Source organism: Oncorhynchus clarkii, chromosome 33, assembly GCF_045791955.1.
Source record: "Oncorhynchus clarkii lewisi isolate Uvic-CL-2024 chromosome 33, UVic_Ocla_1.0, whole genome shotgun sequence".
Taxonomy (NCBI): Eukaryota; Metazoa; Chordata; class Actinopteri; order Salmoniformes; family Salmonidae; genus Oncorhynchus; species Oncorhynchus clarkii.
Window position 1 is genome coordinate 38239468 of NC_092179.1, and position 26330 is coordinate 38265797.

At 42.4% G+C, this 26330-nt stretch overlaps 3 protein-coding genes across 4 annotated transcripts in view; all 3 read left to right on the forward strand.

Moving 5' to 3' along the window:
* Positions 1–26330, forward strand: part of LOC139392878 (beta-2-microglobulin-like) — a 321541-nt gene that overhangs the window by 290022 nt on the left and 5189 nt on the right. The gene's annotated exons all lie outside the window — the stretch shown is intronic.
* The window catches only part of LOC139392874 (beta-2-microglobulin-like), a 613933-nt gene that overhangs the window by 255943 nt on the left and 331660 nt on the right, over positions 1–26330 (forward strand). The gene's annotated exons all lie outside the window — the stretch shown is intronic.
* LOC139392853 (NLR family CARD domain-containing protein 3-like) lies at positions 717–25003 on the forward strand. Of its 2 annotated transcripts, XM_071141161.1 has the most exons (12): positions 717–1075; positions 1523–1606; positions 1781–1834; positions 3655–3893; positions 5575–7375; positions 7986–8159; positions 8805–8978; positions 9099–9269; positions 17421–17591; positions 18725–18898; positions 20196–20242; positions 23819–25003. In XM_071141161.1, exons 2-12 carry the CDS (start codon positions 1596–1598, stop codon positions 24391–24393), a joined length of 3591 nt encoding a protein of 1196 aa, XP_070997262.1. In that variant the 5' UTR covers positions 717–1075; positions 1523–1595; the 3' UTR covers positions 24394–25003. The 2 variants fall into 2 exon arrangements, with proteins under 2 accessions (XP_070997262.1, XP_070997263.1); XM_071141162.1 differs by lacking the exon at positions 1523–1606 and having other exon boundaries at positions 812–1075.

Here is a 26330-nt window from a genome sequence, read left to right on the forward strand (position 1 = left end):
CACTGGACTTTGACCAGATATGATTGTATTCAAAGATCAACTGTATCTAGAACATAGATACTGAGCACTCGTCATCAGGAAGGACATATCTCATTGACTTGACATGTTCTGGTTGTGAATTCAGGCTACACGGTAAGAATTCTGCCAGAGATTATTGTAAATGTAGGGAAATTAAATTATTGTAGGGAAATGTGTATGGTGTTATTTTAGTAAAGTGCATGACAAACACTCAGACCTTAACAGTCTATTTCACCTGGGACAGGTACAGTTCAGTCATACAAAATGGCAGTAATCGCTCATGGGCGAGTCAAGTTCAAAAACATATTGTTCATATATTTCTACATCATGGTTATTTTACAATTTGTTCATCTCTATATATTGTCGTTTTTTTAAAATGACAATAAGCTCCTGCTTCGTGTTATTTAGTATGAAACCATTGACCATACTTTTCTTAACATTGTTATTATTAGGCTGATGCTACACCATTTTAGTCCACTACAATTCCTTAATAGCATAACGTGACCTGTTGAACAAAGCAACACAATAGAAGGAGATGGATGGTTTAAAGACACCGTGATGAGTTATTATTAGCTCCAGTAAGACCAAAGGGCTATCCTACGAAGCACTAGATCTACTCAGGGTTTTTTTTAAAAGCTAATCATCTTCACGTTGATTCCGGTTCAGGTTGGTTAACTCATCCGCACTACAAACGGTGCATATTGCTCGTCCGCCTGCGGCTAACCAACTCTAGCAGGCTTGTAAACTACTAACCACAAGGCGGATACAACTTCCACTCGGTTCAACTCGTTACATTCCACCCAGAGGAAGTCTTGTGTAGTTTATATCCACTAGGGGGATATTTCTGCAACATCTTTCTAGTTGTAGCCAAAGGATTTTCAACAGTTTCAACATTAGCGAAGCTAACAGCACAGCCACTCACAACATGACATTGTTAATAATATTGCAGCAGTGGAAACGGAAGTCGAGCTAGAATAACCAAGACCAGCCCGGGTTGACTTCAGAGTGCCAGGCTGTAGATATTGCTGCTTTTTCCCCTTCTCGGATTCGAACCGAGGTACGTTACAACAGGTTTTGCTCTTGGTCCACGACATTTCTGTTGAGAAAAGACCATACCACAAATGGACTATGCTACAAATGGACCATACTACACACGCTTTAGACCGGATATAGAACAGCTGGACCATTGCACACGCGTTAGACCGGATATATAATTCCCAGATTTTGCCCAACCCAGAAACGAGAGAACTCACACATCCTGCGTTAGAAGTTCAGAACAAGAAAGTGTAGGCTATATAGAAATGACTCTCGTTAAAAAAAAATGTGTGGTTAAACTTAACAATAAGGATTTATATCAGCTTAATCGAGGTGTAGATTACATCACGGACGACAGTGTTTGAACTTGAAAAACGAATGCGTGGGATTTATATAAATGCAACTCTGCACATCCAATGACAATGCCGGCGATAGGTATAACATGTGGAGACGCTTGTTGATTTGACAGCTACAAAGCAGCTACACCTCTGACACCGCCTAAACACCGAGGTTACCGCGGATCCAATTCAATCCTGGCAGGAATGGAGAAGAGGTGATAATTAGCAGTCATGACTACATGTACACGTGATTTAAATCACCAGACTATTTGGATGTGTCAGTTTAGTAAATGTTTGATTTCTAAGAGAACGTTATGAATAATAGAGAAGAATTCTCATTCAATATTGAGCTGTCACTGTGTTAACCACTATGCTGGATCTCTGTTTAGGGGTCAGTGCTCTAAAATGAGTCTCTCAGGGGAACTTGACACGGAAGCTAACAGGTAAGATGAACATTTTTACTTCCATATCTGAACAACGAGTAAATGAGACCTCATGTTTGATACTGTGTGACTACAAACATCCCTGGGCCAAAATCACTGGCACCACCACTACTACTGCTACTACTACAACAACCACTACTGCTACTACTAGAACAACCACTACTACTACTACTGCTACTATTACAACCGCTACTACTGCTACTACTACTACTACTACTAGTACTACTCATACAACCACTACTACTACCACTACCACTACCACTACTACTACTACTTCTACTGCTACTACTACTAATTCTACTGCTACTACTACAACCACCACTACTACTACTACTACTACTACTACAACCACTATTACTACTATTACAACCACTACTACTGCTACTACAACCAGTACTACTGCTACTACTACTACTATGTCCTGATTCACATACAGTATGACTACAAACATTACTGAACTTTCTGAACTATTACAATCAAACTTTCAACTTCACAGTACTGTGTGTGTGTGTGTGTGTGTGTGTGTGTGTGTGTGTGTGTGTGTGTGTGTGTACAGAATATAGCAGGGTGTAAACAGTACAATGAAATGCTTCTTCTCAACTGTGATCAATAATACTAATAATATTGGATCAATAAGTCAGTAAGGAGGTAAAAACAAACACTGTGGATAAATAGACAGTCAAACACTGTGGATAAATAGACAGTCAAACACTGTGGTCAAATAGACAGTCAAACACTGTGGACAAATAGACAGTCAAACACTGTGGACAAATAGACAGTCAAACACTGTGGACAAATAGACAGTCAAACACTGTGGATAAATAGACAGTCAAACACTGTGGATGAATAGACAGTCAAACACTGTGGATGAATAGACAGTCAAACACTGTGGATGAATAGACAGTCAAACACTGTGGATGAATAGACAGTCAAACACTGTGGATGAATAGACAGTCAAACACTGTGGATGAATAGACAGTCAAACACTGTGTCGACAAATAGACGGTCAAACACTGTGTCGACAAATAGACGGTCAAACACTGTGTCGACAAATAGACGGTCAAACACTGTGTCGACAAATAGACGGTCAAACACTGTGGACAAATAGACGGTCAAACACTGTGGATGAATAGACAGTCAAACACTGTGGATGAATAGACAGTCAAACACTGTGGATGAATAGACAGTCAAACACTGGATGAATAGACAGTCAAACACTGGATAAATAGACAGTCAAACACTGTGGATAAATAGACAGTCAAATAGTAATAAAGCACGAAGATGTATAGAAAGATATACAGAGTACTATGAAATACACTATGTAGAATGATATTCAGAGTACTATGAAATACACTATGTAGAAAGATATACAGAGTACTATGAAATACACTATGTAGAATGATATACAGAGTACTATGAAATACACAATGTAGAATGTGCCGGCTATGTTCAGGTGATAAAGTGGATAGTCTGAGCAGAGAGAGAGAAGTACGAATAGCACAGCAGGTGTGTGTGTGTGTGTGTGTGTGTGTGTGTGTGTGTGTGTGTGTGTGTGTGTGTGTGTGTGTGTGTGTGTGTGTGTGTGTGTGTGTGTGTGTGTGTGTGTGTGTGTGTGTGTGTGTGTGTGTGTGTGTGTGTGTGTGTGTGTGTGTGTGTGTGTGTGTGCGTGTGTGCGTGCGCGGAGTTATGTCCTATATTTTCTCTGTTTCTGCACAAGTAGCAGTATTAACATCTACGTGTGTACGTGGAGTTATGTCCTATATTTTCTCTGTTTCCGCACAAGTAGCAGTATTAACATCTGTGTGTGTGTGTGTGTGTAGTGGATGGTCTCCTCTGTCAGAGGATCAGTCCAGGTGTGCAGTGTGTGAGCAGGTGCTGACAGATCCAGTCTCTATCACCTGTGGACACAGGTTCTGCAGACGGTGCATCACCAGACACTGGGAGCAGCCTGCTCCGTCAGGACACTATGGCTGTCCTCGGTGTAGAAAGAGGTTCAGGACACGTCCAGTTCTACTGCAACGGGCTGAACCCAACGATGAAGCGAGAGGCTCTGAAAACAGTAAGACTTTTGCTCATTAAGCTCATGTTTCATTGGACCAAACCATGTACACTGACTGGACAAAATATTGGGCTTTTACAAGGTGTAGAAAGCGTTCCACAGGGATGCTGGTCTATGTTGACTCTACAAGGTGTAGAAAGCGTTCCACAGAGATGCTGGTCCATGTTGACTCCAATGCTTCCCACAGTTGTGTCAAGTTGGCTGTATGTCCTTTGGGTGGTGGACCATTCCTGACACACACGGGAAACTGTTGAGGGTGAAAAAAACCGCGTTGCAGTTCTTGACACAAACCGGTGCGCCTGGCAACTATTACCACTTCCTGTTCAAAGGCACTTCAATCTTTTGTCTTGCCCCTTCACCCTCTGAATGGCACACATACACAATCCATGTCTCAACTGTCTCAAGGCTTAAAACTCCTTCTTTAACCTGTCTCCTCCCCTTCATCTACATCGATTTGAAGTGGATTTAACAGGTGACATCAATAAGGGATCGTAGCTTTCACCTGGATTCACCTGGTCAGTCTGTGTCATGGATTCACCTGGTCAGTCTGTGTCATGGATTCATCTGGTCAGTCTATGTCATGGATTCACCTGGTCAGTCTATGTCATGCATTCACCTGGTCAGTCTATGTCATGGATTCACCTGGTCAGTCTATGTCATGGATTCACCTGGTCAGTCTATGTCATGGATTCACCTGGTCAGTCTATGTCATGGATTCACCTGGTCAGTCTATGTCATGGATTCACCTGGTCAGTCTGTGTCATGGATTCACCTGGTCAGTCTGTGTCATGGATTCACCTGGTCAGTCTACGTCATGGATTCACCTGGTCAGTCTGTGTCATGGATTCACCTGGTCAGTCTACGTCATGGATTCACCTGGTCAGTCTATGTCATGGATTCACCTGGTCAGTCTACGTCATGGATTCACCTGGTCAGTCTACGTCATGGATTCACCTGGTCAGTCTACGTCATGGATTCACCTGGTCAGTCTATGTCATGGATTCACCTGGTCAGTCTACGTCATGGATTCACCTGGTCAGTCTACGTCATGGATTCACCTGGTCAGTCTGCGTCATGGATTCACCTGGTCAGTCTGCGTCATGGATTCACCTGGTCAGTCTACGTCATGGATTCACCTGGTCAGTCTATGTCATGGATTCACCTGGTCAGTCTACGTCATGGATTCACCTGGTCAGTCTGTGTCATGGATTCACCTGGTCAGTCTGTGTCATGGATTCACCTGGTCAGTCTGTGTCATGGAAAGGGCAGGTGTTCTTAATGTTTTGTACACTCGGCCCTTTGTATTTTCAAATGTTAGAGCTTCTAGTCTTCCAGCACGTGGCAAGACGAGATACACAGGAATTACAAGTGAATGTGGCAAGGCGAGATACACAGGAATTACAAGTGAATGTGGCAAGGCGAGATACACAGGAATTACAAGTGAATGTGGCAAGGCGAGATACACAGGAATTACAAGTGAATGTGGCAAGGCGAGATACACAGGAATTACAAGTGAATGTGGCAAGGCGAGATACACAGGAATTACAAGTGAATGTGGCAAGGCGAGATACACAGGAATTACAAGTGAATCTGGCAAGGCGAGATACACAGGAATACAAGTGAATGTGGCAAGGCGAGATACACATGAAAATTCTCAACAAATTCTATTCTTCTCTTTCAGTGGATGTCAGCCTGCAGAGAGCTATAGTAAACCACAAAGACAGTCTGAAGAGGAGGTATGAATGTGTGATAGAAGGCCTGGTAAAAGCAGGGAGTCAAACCTCCCTCAACAGGATTTACACAGAGCTGTACATCACAGAGGGAGAGAGTGAAGGGCTTAACGATGAACATGAGATGTGGCAGCTAGAGACGGCATGCAGGACACCGACCTCACGTGACACAGCAATCCACTGCAATGATCTCTTTAAACCCTTAGCTGGCCAGGAGAGAAGCATCAGAACTGTGCTGACCAAGGGCATCGCTGGCATCGGAAAAACAGTCTCTGTGCAGACGTTCACCCTCGATTGGGCTGAAGGGAAGGCAAACCAAGATGTGGAGATCATATTTGTGCTTCCTTTCCGGGAGCTGAACTTGGTCAAAGATCTCCAGTACAGTCTTCTGAGACTTCTCCATGACTTCCACCCAGAACTAGATATAGTCAATGCAGAGAAACTCGCTGCCTGTAAAGCTATGTTCATCTTGGATGGGTTGGATGAAAGCAGAATTCCATTGGATTTTCAGTGCAACAAAATGATGTCTGATGTCACACAGACATCGTCTGTAGATGTTCTGCTGACAAACCTCATCAAGGGGAATCTGCTTCCCTCGGCTCTCCTCTGGATAACCTCCCGACCAGCAGCAACCAATCAGATCCCCTCTGAGTGTGTCGACCAGGTGACAGAGGTACGAGGGTTCAACGACCAACAGAAGGAGGAGTACTTCAGGAAAAGATTCCGTGATGATGAGGACCTGGCCAACAGAATCATCTCCCACATAAAGACATCAAGGAGCCTCCACGTCATGTGTCACATGCCAGTTTTCTGTTGGATTTCTGCAACCGTCCTTGAACACATGTCGAGGACAGACGAGAGACGAGAGATGCCCAAGACTCTGACTGAGACGTTCACACACTTTGTGCTCATTCACACCAGCCCGAAGAACCAGAAGTGTCCTGGAAAAGACAAAATGGATCAACAGGAGCTCCTGGAGTCTGATAAGGAAGCTCTTCTGAAGCTGGGGAAGCTGGCGTTTGAACATCTGGAGAAGGGAAATCTCGTGTTCTATGAAGAAGACCTGAAAGAGTGTGGCATTGATGTCAAAGAAGCCTCGGTGTACTCGAGCGTGTGCACACAAGTCTTTAAAGAAGAGTCTGTGTTGTTTCAGAGAGTGGTGTACTGCTTTGTTCATCTGAGCGTTCAGGAGTTTCTCTCCGCTGTCTACGTGTACCATTGTTACACAACCAAGAACGTGGATGAACTGAAGCCTTTCCTCCAGGCGACTAGAGTCACGTCTGAAGAGATAACCTTACATGAGCTGCTGAAGAGTACCGCGAATAAAGCCTTGGAGAGTAAGACTGGACACCTGGACCTTGTCGTCCGCTTCCTTCATGGCATGTCACTGGCGTCCAATCAGAAACTCCTACGAGGTCTGGTGACACAGACAGAAAGCAGTCCAGAGAGCGTCAAGAAAACGATCCGATCCCTGAAGATGATGCAGAATGCCGACATGTCCCCCGAGAGGTGCATCAATCTCTTCCACTGTCTGATAGAGATGAAAACCCATTCAGTACAGCAGGAAATCGAGAAATACACGAGGTCAGAGAAAAGATCCAAAAACCTGCCTCTTACGTACTGTTCAGCGTTGGCCTACATGCTGCAGATATCAGACGAGGTTCTGGAGGCGTTTGACCTGAAGAAATACAAGACCTCACAGGAGGGTCGTAGGAGACTGCTTCCAGCTGTGAGAGTCTGCAGGAAGGCTCTGTAAGTATTCTGGGAAATATCACTCACATCACACTATCCTGGTAAGTATAGCAGTATCTTTCACTGGCTGACTAGATTTTCTTTTCAAATAATAAACAAAAGCATTTTTTTTTTTTTTAAATAGAAATTGATCATAAAAAGTATTGAGTTGTGTATTAATGGTGCACACCTTTTACTTATGACAGGTGATCGTGTACATGTTACTGTAGATACTCAAATATAGCTGGATCCCTGTCCAGAAAGGTATAGGGTATAATTGTACAGGTGTCCACAATTAACTTAGTAACAGAGTTCCATATTACTAAACAGTAACTCCAAACAGGGTCACAAAACATCTCACATGAATTATTCTGTAAGTAAAACAGCACGCGCCTGACACAGGACGCGCCTGATACAGGACCAGCCATAGTATAATTAAGAACTGGTGCCAACTGTTTGACAACAGACAAACCTTAAAGGGCCGGCGCACAATTTTACTATAGCGCCATACTGGTATTATCAACTTCACTATAACATTCAAAAGTAACACAGGTTTACACTAGCAGGGAAAGCTAAACTTACACTAACATTAATACAACCTCTCTCTCATGTATCCGCTCTGTATTTGCAGACTTGCTGACTGTCAACTCATAGAAGCATCGTGTGAACTGTTGGTCTCTGCTCTCAGCTCAAACCCCTCAAACCTGAGAGAGCTGGACATGAGTAACAATGACCTGAACGATTCAGGAGTGAAGCTGCTCTCTGCTGGACTGGGGAATCCCCACTGTAAACTGGAGACTCTGAAGTCAGTACCCCACTTATTGTTCAATAAGTGATCCACAGTTTGAGAAAACTGTTTATAAGATGTAGAATGGTATCAAAATCAATGTTCCATGTTTATCAGTGATGAGAGGATATGGGTGTCTCATGTTAGAATGGGGGGGGGGGGGGGCGTCTAAAATGGGTCTCTAACAGGTGTACTGTACATGATTGGACATTTTTGTTCAAGTATAAGGTAGAGGACAAAAACAGCCAATTTTGATTGATTTTCATATGGAATGACCCTGCAGGCTATATTGATTAATTTTCATATGGAATGACCCTGCAGGCTATATTGATTGATTTTCATATGGAATGACCCTGCAGGCTATATTGATTGATTTTCATATGGAATGACCCTGCATGCTATATTGATTGATTTCCATATGGAATGACCCTGCAGGCTATATTGATTAATTTTCATATGGAATGACCCTGCAGGCTATATTGATTGATTTTCATATGGAATGACCCTGCAGGCTATATTGATTGATTTTCATATGGAATGACCCTGCATGCTATATTGATTGATTTCCATATGGAATGACCCTGCAGGCTATATTGATTGATTTTCATATGGAATGACCCTGCAGGCTATATTGATTGATTTTCATATGGAATGACCCTGCAGGCTATCAGGCTGTGGAGTTACAGAAGAAGGCTGTGCTGCCCTGGTCTCAGCTCTGAGGTCAAACCCCAACCACCTGAGAGAGCTGGACCTGAGTGACAATCATCTAGGAGACTCAATGGTGCAACACGTCTCTCCTGGATTAGAAGATTCATTCTGGAGACTGGAGATCCTAAGGTCAGTAATACGGTTGGATTGTTTGTTTTGAGTAATCCAACAGGTTTTATCTTCAGAGTTTGTAATTTACCATCAACTGCTGTGAAACTCAGAGGAAATGTATTGCCTCTGTATCTGCAGTCTCTCTGGCTGTAAACTCACGGAAACATCTTGTGAAGTGTTGGCCTCGGCTCTCAGTTCCTCCTCACACCTGAGAGAGCTGGATCTGAGTAACAATGACCTGCTGGATTCAGGAGTGAAGCTGCTCTTTGCTGGACGGGGGGATTCACCATGTAAACTGGAGATTCTGAGGTCAGTTTTCCTCTGTATTTAGGTGATAACAGTTCCCCACATCTGTTTGTTAACAAACTCGGCATTAAACTCAATATATCCAACACCTCACTGTCTCTTGACTGACACTTATGAAGCTGGTCCTTTTTAAACTTTGACATTTTTGACAAATATTGTAATTGTTGTTCAATCTAGTTTGGTAAAACGTGAGTCCGAAAACTATGAATAGTTTTAACTTTATGAAGGCATGTTGATTTGTTGACTTGACGTGTCTTCACATTTACAAGCAACATACGAGGTAGCAAGCAGCTAAGTGAGGATCCTTAGAAATCTCATTAGCATATGACAGGGTGTAGGACCAAACTCTGTCTGCACATGACCACAAATGGACACTAGAAAATGCAGTGTACCTCACTTGAAAACAATGATATTCCCTAGGTAACACTGCAGTCATATTCCCTAGGCAACACTGCAGTCATATCCCCTAGGTAACACTGCATTCATATTCCGTAGGCAACACTGCATTCAAATTCCCTAGGCAACACTGCATTCATATTCCCTAGGTAACACTGCATTCATATTCCCTAGGTAACACTGCATTCATATTCCCTAGGTAACACTGCATTCATATTCCCTAGGTAACACTGCATTCATATTCCCTAGGCAACACTGCATTCATATTCCCTAGGCAACACTGCATTCATATTCCCTAGGAAACACTGCATTCATATTCCCTAGGCAACACTGCATTCATATTCCCTAGGCAACACTGCATTCATATTCCCTAGGCAACACTGCATTCATATTCCCTAGGAAACACTGCATTCATATTCCCTAGGCAACACGGCATTCATATTCCCTAGGCAACACTGCAGTCATATTCCCTAGGCAACACTGCAGTCATATTCCCTAGGCAACACTGCAGTCATATTCCCTAGGCAACACGGCAGTCATATTCCCTAGGTAACACTGCAGTCATATTCCCTAGGTAACACTGCAGTCATATTCCCTAGGTAACACTGCAGTCATATTCCCTAGGTAACACTGCAGTCATATTCCCTAGGCAACACTGCAGTCATATTCCCTAGGTAACACTGCATTCATATTCCCTAGGCAACACGGCATTCATATTCCCTTGGTAACACTGCAGTCATATTCCCTAGGTAACACTGCAGTCATATTCCCTAGGCAACACTGCAGTCATATTCCCTAGGTAACACCGCATTCATATTCCCTAGGCAACACTGCATTCATATTCCCTAGGCAACACTGCAGTCACATTCCCTAGGTAACACTGCATTCATATTCCCTAGGTAACACTGCAGTCATATTCCCTAGGTAACACTGCAGTCATATTCCCTAGGCAACACTGCAGTCATATTCCCTAGGCAACACTGCAGTCATATTCCCTAGGTAACACTGCATTCATATTCCCTAGGCAACACTGCATTCATATTCCCTAGGCAACACTGCAGTCATATTCCCTAGGCAACACTGCAGTCATATTCCCTAGGCAACACTGCAGTCATATTCCCTAGGCAACACTGCAGTCATATTCCCTAGGTAACACTGCAGTCATATTCCCTAGGTAACACTGCATTCATATTCCCTAGGCAACACGGCATTAATATTCCCTAGGCAACACTGCATTCATATTCCCTAGGTAACACTGCAGTCATATTACCTAGGCAACACGGCATTAATATTACCTAGGCAACACTGCAGTCATATTCCCTAGGTAACACTGCAGTCATATTCCCTAGGTAACACTGCAGTCATATTCCCTAGGTAACACTGCAGTCATATTCCCTAGGCAACACTGCAGTCATATTCCCTAGGTAACACTGCAGTCATATTCCCTAGGCAACACTGCAGTCATATTCCCTAGGTAACACTGCATTCATATTCCCTAGGTAACACTCTCTTCATATTCCCTAGGTAACACTGCAGTCATATTCCCTAGGTAACACTGCAGTCATATTCCCTAGGTAACACTGCATTCATATTCCCTAGGCAACACGGCATTAATATTCCCTAGGCAACACGGCATTCATATTCCCTAGGTAACACTGCAGTCATATTCCCTAGGCAACACGGCATTAATATTACCTAGGCAACACTGCAGTCATATTCCCTAGGTAACACTGCATTCATATTCCCTAGGTAACACTCTCTTCATATTCCCTAGGCAACACGCCATTAATATTCCCTAGGCAACACTGCATTCATATTCCCTAGGTAACACTGCAGTCATATTCCCTAGGTAACACTGCAGTCATATTCCCTAGGTAACACTGCATTCATATTCCCTAGGCAACACGGCATTAATATTACCTAGGCAACACTGCAGTCATATTCCCTAGGCAACACTGCAGTCATATTCCCTAGGTAACACTGCAGTCATATTCCCTAGGCAACACTGCAGTCATATTCCCTAGGTAACACTGCAGTCATATTCCCTAGGTAACACTGCATTCATATTCCCTAGGCAACACGGCATTAATATTCCCTAGGCAACACGGCATTCATATTCCCTAGGTAACACTGCAGTCATATTCCCTAGGCAACACGGCATTAATATTACCTAGGTAACACTGCAGTCATATTCCCTAGGCAACACGGCATTAATATTACCTAGGCAACACTGCAGTCATATTCCCTAGGTAACACTGCATTCATATTCCCTAGGTAACACTCTCTTCATATTCCCTAGGCAACACGCCATTAATATTCCCTAGGCAACACTGCATTCATATTCCCTAGGTAACACTGCAGTCATATTCCCTAGGTAACACTGCAGTCATATTCCCTAGGTAACACTGCATTCATATTCCCTAGGCAACACGGCATTAATATTACCTAGGCAACACTGCAGTCATATTCCCTAGGCAACACTGCAGTCATATTCCCTAGGTAACACTGCAGTCATATTCCCTAGGCAACACTGCAGTCATATTCCCTAGGTAACACTCTCTTCATATTCCCTAGGCAACACGCCATTAATATTCCCTAGGCAACACTGCATTCATATTCCCTAGGTAACACTGCAGTCATATTCCCTAGGTAACACTGCAGTCATATTCCCTAGGTAACACTGCATTCATATTCCCTAGGTAACACTGCAGTCATATTCCCTAGGCAACACTGCAGTCATATTCCCTAGGCAACACTGCAGTCATATTCCCTAGGTAACACTCTCTTCATATTCCCTAGGTAACACTGCAGTCATATTCCCTAGGTAACACTGCAGTCATATTCCCTAGGTAACACTGCATTCATATTCCCTAGGCAACACGGCATTAATATTCCCTAGGCAACACTGCATTCATATTCCCTAGGTAACACTGCAGTCATATTCCCTAGGCAACACGGCATTCATATTCCCTAGGCAACACTGCAGTCATATTCCCTAGGCAACACTGCAGTCATATTCCCTAGGCAACACTGCAGTCATATTCCCTAGGCAACACTGCAGTCATATTCCCTAGGCAACACGGCAGTCATATTCCCTAGGTAACACTGCAGTCATATTCCCTAGGTAACACTGCAGTCATATTCCCTAGGTAACACTGCAGTCATATTCCCTAGGTAACACTGCAGTCATATTCCCTAGGCAACACTGCATTCATATTCCCTAGGCAACACTGCAGTCATATTCCCTAGGTAACACTGCATTCATATTCCCTAGGTAACACTGCAATCATATTCCCTAGGTAACACTGCAGTCATATTCCCTAGGCAACACTGCATTCATATTCCCTAGGTAACACTGCAGTCATATTCCCTAGGCAACACGGCATTCATATTCCCTAGGTAACACTGCAGTCATATTCCCTAGGTAACACGGCATTAATATTCCCTAGGCAACACTGCATTCATATTCCCTAGGTAACACTGCAGTCATATCCCTAGGTAACACTGCATTCATATTCCCTAGGCAACACTGCATTCATATTCCCTAGGTAACACTGCAGTCATATCCCTAGGTAACACTGCATTCATATTCCCTAGGCAACACTGCATTCATATTCCCTAGGTAACACTGCAGTCATATTCCCTAGGTAACACTGCAGTCATATTCCCTAGGCAACACTGCAGTCATATTCCCTAGGCAACACTGCAGTCATATTCCCTAGGTAACACTGCAGTCATATTCCCTAGGTAACACTGCAGTCATATTCCCTAGGCAACACGGCATTCATATTCCCTAGGCAACACGGCATTAATATTCCCTAGGCAACACTGCATTCATATTTCCTAGGTAACACTGCAGTCATATTCCCTAGGTAACACTGCAGTCATATTCCCTAGGCAACACTGCATTCATATTCCCTAGGCAACACTGCATTCATATTCCCTAGGCAACACGGCATTCATATTCCCTTGGTAACACTGCATTCATATTCCCTAGGTAACACTGCATTCATATTCCCTAGGTAACACTGCAGTCATATTCCCTAGGCAACACTGCAGTCATATTCCCTAGGCAACACTGCAGTCATATTCCCTAGGTAACACTGCATTCATATTCCCTAGGCAACACTGCATTCATATTCCCTAGGCAACACTGCATTCATATTCCCTAGGCAACACTGCAGTCATATTCCCTAGGCAACACTGCAGTCATATTCCCTAGGCAACACTGCAGTCATATTCCCTAGGCAACACTGCAGTCATATTCCCTAGGTAACACTGCAGTCATATTCCCTAGGTAACACTGCATTCATATTCCCTAGGCAACACGGCATTAATATTCCCTAGGCAACACTGCATTCATATTCCCTAGGTAACACTGCAGTCATATTACCTAGGCAACACGGCATTAATATTACCTAGGCAACACTGCAGTCATATTCCCTAGGTAACACTGCAGTCATATTCCCTAGGTAACACTGCATTCATATTCCCTAGGCAACACGGCATTAATATTACCTAGGCAACACTGCAGTCATATTCCCTAGGTAACACTGCAGTCATATTCCCTAGGCAACACTGCAGTCATATTCCCTAGGTAACACTGCAGTCATATTCCCTAGGTAACACTGCATTCATATTCCCTAGGCAACACTGCAGTCATATTCCCTAGGTAACACTGCAGTCATATTCCCTAGGCAACACTGCAGTCATATTCCCTAGGTAACACTGCAGTCATATTCCCTAGGCAACACTGCAGTCATATTCCCTAGGCAACACTGCAGTCATATTCCCTAGGTAACACTGCAGTCATATTCCCTAGGCAACACTGCAGTCATATTCCCTAGGTAACACTGCATTCATATTCCCTAGGCAACACTGCATTCATATTCCCTAGGTAACACTGCAGTCATATTCCCTAGGCAACACTGCAGTCATATTCCCTAGGTAACACTGCAGTCATATTCCCTAGGCAACACTGCAGTCATATTCCCTAGGCAACACTGCAGTCATATTCCCTAGGTAACACTCTCTTCATATTCCCTAGGTAACACTGCAGTCATATTCCCTAGGTAACACTGCAGTCATATTCCCTAGGTAACACTGCATTCATATTCCCTAGGCAACATGGCATTAATATTCCCTAGGCAACACGGCATTCATATTCCCTAGGTAACACTGCAGTCATATTCCCTAGGCAACACGGCATTAATATTACCTAGGCAACACTGCAGTCATATTCCCTAGGTAACACTGCATTCATATTCCCTAGGCAACACGGCATTAATATTACCTAGGCAACACTGCAGTCATATTCCCTAGGTAACACTGCAGTCATATTCCCTAGGTAACACTGCAGTCATATTCCCTAGGCAACACTGCAGTCATATTCCCTAGGTAACACGGCAGTCATATTCCCTAGGTAACACTGCAGTCATATTCCCTAGGCAACACTGCAGTCATATTCCCTAGGCAACACTGCAGTCATATTCCCTAGGTAACACTGCAGTCATATTCCCTAGGTAACACTGCAGTCATATTCCCTAGGTAACACTGCAGTCATATTCCCTAGGTAACACTGCAGTCATATTCTCTAGGTAACACTGCAGTCATATTCCCTAGGTAACACTGCAGTCATATTCCCTAGGTAACACTGCAGTCATATTCCCTAGGTAACACTGCAGTCATATTCCCTAGGTAACACTGCATTCATATTCCCTAGGTAACACTGCATTCATATTCCCTAGGCAACACTGCAGTCATATTCCCTAGGCAACACTGCAGTCATATTCCCTAGGTAACACTGCATTCATATTCCCTAGGTAACACTGCAGTCATATTCCCTAGGCAACACTGCAGTCATATTCCCTAGGTAACACTGCAGTCATATTCCCTAGGTAACACTGCAGTCATATTCCCTAGGTAACACTGCAGTCATATTCCCTAGGTAACACTGCAGTCATATTCCCTAGGTAACACTGCAGTCATATTCCCTAGGTAACACTGCAGTCATATTCCCTAGGTAACACTGCAGTCATATTCCCTAGGTAACACTGCAGTCATATTCCCTAGGTAACACTGCAGTCATATTCCCTAGGTAACACTGCAGTCATATTCCCTAGGTAACACTCTCTTCATATTCCCTAGGTAACACGCCATTCATATTCCCTAGGCAACACGCCATTCATATTCCCTAGGCAACACTGCATTCATATTCCCTAGGTAACACTGCAGTCATATTCCCTAGGCAACACTGCAGTCATATTCCCTAGGCAACACTGCAGTCATATTCCCTAGGCAACACTGCAGTCATATTCCCTAGGTAACACTCTCTTCATATTCCCTAGGTAACACTGCAGTCATATTCCCTAGGTAACACTGCAGTCATATTCCCTAGGTAACACTGCATTCATATTCCCTAGGCAACACGGCATTAATATTCCCTAGGCAACACTGCATTCATATTCCCTAGGTAACACTGCAGTCCATATTCCCTAGGCAACACGGCATTAATATTACCTAGGCAACACTGCAGTCATATTCCCTAGGTAACACTGCATTCATATTCCCTAGGCAACACGGCATTAATATTACCTAGGCAACACTGCAGTCATATTCCCTAGTTAACACTGCAGTCATATTCCCTAGGGAACACTGCAGTCATATTCCCTAGGCAACACTGCAGTCATATTCCCTAGGCAACACTGCAGTCATATTCCCTAGGTAACACTGCAGTCATATTCCCTAGGCAACACTGCATTCATATTCCCTAGGCAACACTGCATTCATATTCCCTAGGCAACACTGCAGTCATATTCCCTAGGCAACACTGCAGTCATATTCCCTAGGCAACACTGCAGTCATATTCCCTAGGCAACACTGCAGTCATATTCCCTAGGTAACACTGCAGTCATATTCCCTAGGCAACACTGCAGTCATATTCCCTAGGTAACACTGCAGTCATATTCCCTAGGCAACACTGCAGTCATATTCCCTAGGTAACACTGCATTCATATTCCCTAGGCAACACTGCAGTCATATTCCCTAGGCAACACTGCAGTCATATTCCCTAGGTAACACTGCATTCATATTCCCTAGGCAACACTGCATTCATATTCCCTAGGTAACACTGCAGTCATATTCCCTAGGCAACACTGCAGTCATATTCCCTATGTAACACTGCATTCATATTCCCTATGTAACACTGCAGTCATATTCCCTAGGCAACACTGCAGTCATATTCCCTAGGCAACACTGCAGTCATATTCCCTAGGTAACACTGCAGTCATATTCACTCAAGTTGATGTCCCTCAAGCGATCCCAACACATACAGATGTGCTGTCTTAATTTGTCCAACTTTTCACCGCAAATGTTTTTCCCTACAGAAACAGGAAATGATTATGTTGATTATAATTAATGGATGTTTTTGTAGGGCTTGATACTTTTTTTTTAATCTTCGTTAGGGCAAATCATGTCTGACGTTTTAAAGTGGAAGATACAAACTTTAAAAGCCTTTTTAAAACCTTGAATACATACCAAGTTTCCATTTCCTGCCGTGCGGGAACATTCTCTACGACGACGGAGTGATCAGGACATCTGTAATAACGACATGAAAGACATTCTACAAAGTGTAAAAGGCTCGTTTGCCGGTTGAATGACTTTGTTTTCAGTAATCCAACAGGTTTTATCTTCAGAGTTTGTAATTTACCATCAACTGCTGTGAAACTCAGAGGAAATGTATTGCCTCTGTATCTGCAGTCTCTCTGGCTGTAAACTCACGGAAACATCTTGTGAAGTGTTGGCCTCGGCTCTCAGTTCCTCCTCACACCTGAGAGAGCTGGATCTGAGTAACAATGACCTGCTGGATTCAGGAGTGAAGCTGCTCTTTGCTGGACGGGGGGATTCACCATGTAAACTGGAGATTCTGAGGTCAGTTTTCCTCTGTATTTAGGTGATAACAGTTCCCCACATCTGTTTGTTAATGAACAAACTCAGATATAAATCTGACTGTGTCTTGACTGACACTTATGGAGCTGTTACTTTTTAAACTCTATTTTTAATTTCATTTTACAAGCAACGCTGTGATAATTTCATATCAAATATTGTAATCGTTGTGCCGATCTAGTTTGTCTACATGTGAGTCCAATAACTATGATTGGTGTAGCTTGACGAAGGCCACGTTGACTTGTTGACTTGACCTGTCTTCACATTACGAGCAACAAAAGGAGAGCGACGCTTTCCTTGTGATCGCAACACATTAACGATGACATGACAGCGCCGTGATTGGCAGAGAGGTTTTTAGAAACTCTCTTTTGTTATTGGTCCTATTAACCAATTTTCCCCGCATGGTGATGTCACAATGGAAAGCCCAAACTCCCGCCCATGCCAACCTGCTGATCAGAAGTGTTCAGTTGTACATTGTATTTTCAACCAACCAACTATCAGGAAATAACATGGATCACGTTTTTTTCTTCACAGTTTTACACTCTTAGTTTAAATCGGCTGTTGTACGATGTGATATCAAACACCTCTTTTGTACAATATGATCTGAAACACAGAATTGTGACTGCGCTCGGTCTTTAAATTTAGGTCCTGAAAGCCATGAGGGCATTGTGACACTCACAGGTTGAATTCTAGAACCATCTGAAGAGAACGAACATTCAGTTTTAAACATGACACATTTTATCAGGGGGACCCCATCCCCCGACCCCCAAGTTTGGGAACCACTGGCATATGGCCAATCAGATGGCGTATTGAAGTTTGGGAGCCACTGGCATATGGCCAATCAGATGCCGTATTGAAGTTTGGGAGCCACTGGCATATGGCCAATCAGATGCCGTATTGAAGTTTGGGAACCACTGGCATATGGCCAAACATCAAAACAACATCTGATTGGCCATAGGCCAGTGCTTCCCAATCAGATGCTGTATTGCGGATATTATGCAAATAACACCACAGTAATGATATTCTGAATATATGTACACATGGATACAACAGCCAGTCTATGTTCACCACCATAGAATAGCTGTGTGTTTTTAGAATCATGTTAAAACTCTCTGCAGGTTGGCATTCTGTGAAGTCACAGAGGAAGGCTGTGCTTCTCTGGCCTCAGCTCTGAAGTCAAACCCTTCACACCTGCGAGAGCTGGATCTGAGCTACAATCACCCAGGAGACTCGGGAGTCAGACTGCTCTCTGCTGGACTGGAGGATCCACACTGCAGACTGGAGAAACTCAAGTACGTAGAGGGTTTATGTCAGTCCATGTTGAGTGACATACTGTAAGACATGTTTCTGACCTATCAGGTTAGTTATGATAATTACATGTACTGTAAGACATGATTCTGACCTATCAGGTTAGTTATGCTAATTACATGTTTCTGACCTATCAGGTTAGTTATGATAATTACATGTTTCTGACCTATCAGGTTAGTTATGATAATTACATGTTTCTGACCTATCAGGTTAGTTATGATAATTACATGTTTCTGACCTATCAGGTTAGTTATGATAATTACATGTTTCTGACCTATCAGGTTAGTTATGATAATTACATGTTTCTGACCTATCAGGTTAGTTATGATAATTACATGTTTCTGACCTATCAGGTTAGTTATGCTAATGTATGCGTACTGTAAGACATGTTTCTGACCTATCAGGTTAGTTATGTCTTACAGTACACATAAATTAGCATAACTAACCTGATAGGTCAGAAACATGTCTTACAGTATACATAAATTAGCATAACTAACCTGATAGCTCAGAAACATGTCTTACAGTATACATAAATTAGCATAACTAACCTGATAGCTCAGAAACATGTCTTACAGTATACATAAATTAGCATAACTAACCTGATAGCTCAGAAACATGTCTTACAGTATACATAAATTAGCATAACTAACCTGATAGCTCAGAAACATGTCTTACAGTACACATAAATTAGCATAACTAACCTGATGGCTCAGAAACATGTCTTACGGAACATGATAATTACATGTTTCTGACCTATCAGGTTAGTTATGCTAATGTATGCGTACTGTAAGACATGTTTCTGACCTATCAGGTTAGTTATGCTAATGTATGCGTACTGTACGACATGTTTCTGACCTATCATGTTAGTTATGCTAATGTATGCGTACTGTAAGACATGTTTCTGACCTATCAGGTTAGTTATGCTAATGTATGCGTACTGTAAGACATGTTTCTGACCTATCAGGTTAGTTATGCTAATGTATGCGTACTGTAAGACATGTTTCTGACCTATCAGGTTAGTTATGCTAATGTATGCGTACTGTACGACATGTTTCTGACCTATCAGGTTAGTTATGATAATTACATGTACTGTAAGACATGTTTCTGACCTATCGGGTTAGTTATGATAATGTATGCGTACTGTACGACATGTTTCTGACCTATCAGGTTAGTTATGATAATTACATGTACTGTAAGCCAAACATACTTACCACGACCTGGACGGTGTGATGTGGTGACCTTGTGTGGACGTTGCCTGTCTGTTCTTCTTACCCCCTACAGTGTGGAACATGGAGGACAGTACACAATAAAACATGGGCTTAGAAAATGTGAGTGTTGACTGCTGAGAAGAAACAATCCTGTTAGTCTTATTTCAAGTGGACTCGAAGAAAGATCGTTTGTGTGTGTGTGTGTGTGTGTGTGTGTGTGTGTGTGTGTGTGTGTGTGTGTGGTTACACTAACAGGACCTCGCTCTGTTGGGATTATTGATTGGGGTGATGATCATACAGTATAACACATGATCATTCAACAAATCTGACTTGACCTTTTCCCTTGGCTCTTTAATACCTAGAAACATTATCATTCTGATGGGGCTCTTTAATACCTAGAAACATTATCATTCTGATGGGGCTCTTTAATACCTAGAAACATTATCATTCTGATGGGGCTCTTTAATACCTAGAAACATTATCATTCTGATGGGGCTCTTTAATACCTAGAAACATTATCATTCTGATGGGGCTCTTTAACACCTAGAAACATTATCATTCTGATGGGGCTCTTTAACACCTAGAAACATTATCATTCTGATGGGGCTCTTTAATACCTAGACACATTATCATTCTGATGGGGCTCTTACTTAGAAACATTATCATTCTGATGGGGCTCTTTAACACCTAGAAACATTATCATTCTGATGGGGCTCTTTAATACCTAGAAACATTATCATTCTGATGGTTCTCTTTAATACCTAGAAACATTATCATTCTGATGGGGCTCTTTAATACCTAGAAACATTATCATTCTGATGGGGCTCTTTAATACCTAGAAACATTATCATTCTGATGGGGCTCTTACTTAGAAACATTATCATTCTGATGGGGCTCTTTAACACCTAGAAACATTATCATTCTGATGGGGCTCTTTAATACCTAGAAACATTATCATTCTGATGGGGCTCTTTAACACCTAGAAACATTATCATTCTGATGGTGCTCTTTAATACCTAGAAACATTATCATTCTGATGGGGCTCTTTAATACCTAGAAACATTATCATTCTGATGGGGCTCTTTAATATCTAGAAACATTATCATTCTGATGGGGCTCTTTAACATCTAGAAACATTATCATTCTGATGGGGCTCTTTAATACCTAGAAACATCATTCTGATGGGGCTCTTTAACATCTAGAAACATTATCATTCTGATGGGGCTCTTTAATACCTAGAAACATTATCATTCTGATGGGGCTCTTTAATACCTAGAAACATCATTCTGATGGGGCTCTTTAACATCTAGAAACATTATCATTCTGATGGGGCTCTTTAATACCTAGAAACATTATCATTCTGATGGGGCTCTTTAACATCTAGAAACATTATCATTCTGATGGGGCTCTTTAATATCTAGAAACATTATCATTCTGATGGGGCTCTTTAATACCTAAAAACATTATCATTCTGATGGGGCTCTTTAATACCTAGAAACATTATCATTCTGATGGGGCTCTTTAATACCTAGAACCATTATCATTCTGATGGGGCTCTTTAATACCTAGAAACATTATCATTCTGATGGGGCTCTTTAATACCTAGAAACATGATCATTCTGATGGGGCGCTTTAATACTTAGAGACATTATCATTCTGATGGGGCTCTTTAATACCTAGAAACATTATCATTCTGATGGGGCTCTTTAACACCTAGAAACATTATCATTCTGATGGGGCTCTTTAACACCTAGAAACATTATCATTCTGATGGGGCTCTTTAATACCTAGAAACATTATCATTCTGATGGGGCTCTTTAATATCTAGAAACATTATCATTCTGATGGGGCTCTTTAATACCTAGAAACATTATCATTCTGATGGGGCTCTTTAATATCTAGAAACATTATCATTCTGATGGGGCTCTTTAATACCTAGAAACGAAAAATTATCATTCTGATGGGGCTCTTTAATACCAATAAACATTATCATTCTGATGGGGCTCTTTAATATCTAGAAACATTATCATTCTGATGGGGCTCTTTAATACCTAGAAACATTATCATTCTGATGGGGCTCTTTAATATCTAGAAACATTATCATTCTGATGGGGCTCTTTAATACCTAGAAACGAAAAATTATCATTCTGATGGGGCTCTTTAATACCAATAAACATTATCATTCTGATGGGGCTCTTTAATACCTATAAGTATTATCATTCTGATGGGGCTCTTTAATACCTAGAAACATTATCATTCTGATGGGGCTCTTTAATACCTAGAAACATTATCATTCTGATGGGGCTCTTTAACACCTAGAAACATTATCATTCTGATGGGGCTCTTTAATACCTAGAAACATTATCATTCTGATGGGGCTCTTTAATACCTAGAAACATTATCATTCTGATGGGGCTCTTTAACACCTAGAAACATTATCATTCTGATGGGGCTCTTTAATACCTAGAAACATTATCATTCTGATGGGGCTCTTTAATACCTAGAAACATTATCATTCTGATGGGGCTCTTTAATACCTAGAAACATTATCATTCTGATGGGGCTCTTTAACACCTAGAAACATTATCATTCTGATGGGGCTCTTTAATACCTAGAAACATTATCATTCTGATTTAATACCTAGAAACATTATCATTCTGATGGTGCTCTTTAATACCTAGAAACATTATCATTCTGATGGGGCTCTTTAATACCTAGAAACATTATCATTCTGATGGTGCTCTTTAATATCTAGAAACATTATCATTCTGATGGGGCTCTTTAACACCTAGAAACATTATCATTCTGATGGTGCTCTTTAATATCTAGAAACATTATCATTCTGATGGGGCTCTTTAATACCTAGAAACATTATCATTCTGATGGGGCTCTTTAACACCTAGAAACATTATCATTCTGATGGGGCTCTTTAACACCTAGAAACATTATCATTCTGATGGGGCTCTTTAATATCTAGAAACATTAGCATTCTGATGGGGCTCTTTAATACCTAGAAACATTATCATTCTGATGGGGGCTCTTTAATACCTAGAAACATTATCATTCTGATGGGGCTCTTTAATACCTAGAAACATTATCATTCTGATGGGGCTCTTTAACACCTAGAAACATTATCATTCTGATGGGGCTCTTTAACACCTAGAAACATTATCATTCTGATGGGGCTCTTTAATACCTAGAAACATTATCATTCTGATGGGGCTCTTTAATACTTAGAAACATTATCATTCTGATTTAATATCTAGAAACATTATCATTCTGATGGGGCTCTTTAATACCTAGAAACATTATCATTCTGATGGGGCTCTTTAATACTTAGAAACATTATCATTCTGGTGGGGCTCTTTAATACCTAGAATCATTATCATCGTGATGGGGCTCTTTAATACCTAGAAACATTATCATTCTGATGGGGCTCTTTAATACCTAGAAACATTATCATTCTGATGGGGCTCTTTAATACCTAGAAACATTATCATTCTGATGGGGCTCTTTAATACCTAGAAACATTATCATTCTGATGGGGCTCTTTAATACCTAGAAACATTATCATTCTGATGGGGCTCTTTAATACCTAGAAACATTATCATTCTGATGGGGCTCTTTAACACCTAGAAACATTATCATTGTGATATGATGTTGATTTGTAATTTGTGTCCTGGTCTCCCCCATCAGATGGCTGTGTGCTCTCACTGGACCCGAACACAGCAAGCAGAAACCTCTCTCTGTCTGAGGAGAACAGAACGGTGACATGGAGGACAGAGGAGCAGCCGTATCCGGATCACCCGGAGAGATTTCAGGATTTCGACCAGGTGCTGTGTACAGAGGGTCTGTCAGGGCGCTGTTACTGGGAGGTAGAGTGGAGTGGGAGAGGAGCTCATATCGGTGTGACATATAAAGGAATCAATCGGTCAGGAAGGGGTGATGACAGTGGGCTTGGACCTAGTGACAAAGCCTGGTGTCTGGTCTGTTGTGATGACCGTTACATGGCCTGGATCAATAGTAAGCTCACTATCATACCTTCCCCCTCCTCCCCCCCGTCCAACAGAGTAGGACTGTATCTGGACTGGCCAGCCGGCACGATGTCTTTCTACAAGGTCTGTTCGGATACACTGACTCACCTGCACACATTCTACACCACATTTACCGAGCCCCTCTACCCAGGGCTGTTTGTTTGGTGTCACTCCTCAGTGTCCCTGTGTCAGGTGGTGTCCCCTGTGTCAAAAACACAACGTGATGTTTCCCTCTAATCACGGTCCTGTTCGGTAGTAAGGAGACTCAGTGTATCACAGCACCCGGGCCTTAATGCTTAATTAGAAAACGGCTCCCTGGGAAATCTGCGATTTGACTGGTTTAAATGGTGTGACAAGTCATTGATAATTACCCTATTCCCACACATCATTTAGATGTAGTATCAGTTGTAAAATAGATAGTTAGTATTGATTCTAGATGGTCATATTGGCCATTCAATCCGGTCTTGACCATATTACCACAAACCCCCTAAAGGTGCCTTATTGCTATTGTAAACGGGTTACTAATGTAATTAGAGCTGTAAAAATACATGTTTTTGTCATACCCGGTCTGATATATCACGGTTGTCAGCCAATCAGCATTCAGGGCTCCAACCACCCAGTTTATAATGTCTGATATATCACGGCTGTCAGCCAATCAGCGTTCAGGGCTCCAACCACCCGGTTTATAATGTCTGATATATCACGGCTGTCAGCCAATCAGCATTCAGGGATCCAACCACCCAGTTTATAATGTCTGATATATCACGGCTGTCAGCCAATCAAAATGACACGTAACAGATTTGACCTGTGTGAAATGAAGACGATGGAATAAAGAGTTTGAATTGTATTAAATGGTATTTGAATAAATGCAATGAAACTGAAGTTTGGCCAAAGTTTCTTCACTTTTGTTCCTGTAATTACAAATGAAATGTAGATATAATAATATATCACAGGTTGTTTATGGACTAGCCCGTTACACAAAGGTATAATGTTAGATGGGGAGGCAGGGTGGCCTAGTGGTTAGAGGCAGGGTAGTCTAGGGGTTAGAGGCAGGGTAGCCTAGTGGTTAGAGGCAGGTAGCCTAGTGGTTAGAGGCAGGGTAGTCTAGGGGTTAGAGGCAGGGTAGCCTAGGGGTTAGAGGCAGGGTAGCCTAGGGGTTAGAGGCAGGGTAGCCTAGTGGTTAGAGGCAGGTAGCCTAGTGGTTAGAGGCAGGTAGCCTAGTGGTTAGAGGCAGGGTAGTCTAGGGGTTAGAGGCAGGTAGTCTAGTGGTTAGAGGCAGGTAGCCTAGTGGTTAGAGGCAGGTAGCCTAGTGGTTAGAGGCAGGGTAGTCTAGTGGTTAGAGGCGGGTAGTCTAGTGGTTAGAGGCGGGTAGCCTAGTGGTTAGAGGCAGGTAGCCTAGTGGTTAGAGGCAGGTAGCCTAGTGGTTAGAGGCAGGGTAGTCTAGGGGTTAGAGGCAGGGTAGCCTAGGGGTTAGAGGCAGGGTAGTCTAGTGGTTAGAGGCAGGGTAGCCTAGTGGTTAGAGGCAGGGTAGTCTAGGGGTTAGAGGCAGGTAGCCTAGGGGTTAGAGGCAGGTAGCCTAGGGGTTAGAGGCAGGTAGCCTAGTGGTTAGAGGCAGGGTAGCCTAGCGGTTAGAGGCAGCGTAGCCTAGTGACATGTTAAGGATTTTTAAGCCTTGAGACAACTGAAACCATGGATTGTGTACCATTCAAAGGGTGAATGGGGAAAGACGACATGCTTAAACGGAGTATGGTAGTAGGTGCCAGGAATGGTCCACCCACCCAAAAGGACATCCAGCCAACTTGAGTCCACGTCACGACAAACTGAGGCTGTTCTGAAGGCAAAAAGGGTTTGCAACTCAATAATAGGAAGATGTTCCTAATGTTCTGTTCAGCGGATATCCCTCGGGCCAGTCATTCTTTTCTGATGTTTATCATTTCGTTTTTTAGTGGTAAATAAGGAATAACTGCAATGTGGATCAATTCAAATGTTACCAAGGGGAGTTGAATATAACGTCTCTATGCAAGTTATTTACCTTGCTTGAACCAGGTGTATGTGTTGGTGGATGGATGATGATTCTGAAAAATGTAATTGCATCTTTTTACCAGCAGGGGGAGGCAGAAAACATCAGCACCTATTGGAGTAGAGGAGAAACTTTCTTCAGGGAGAACTAGACA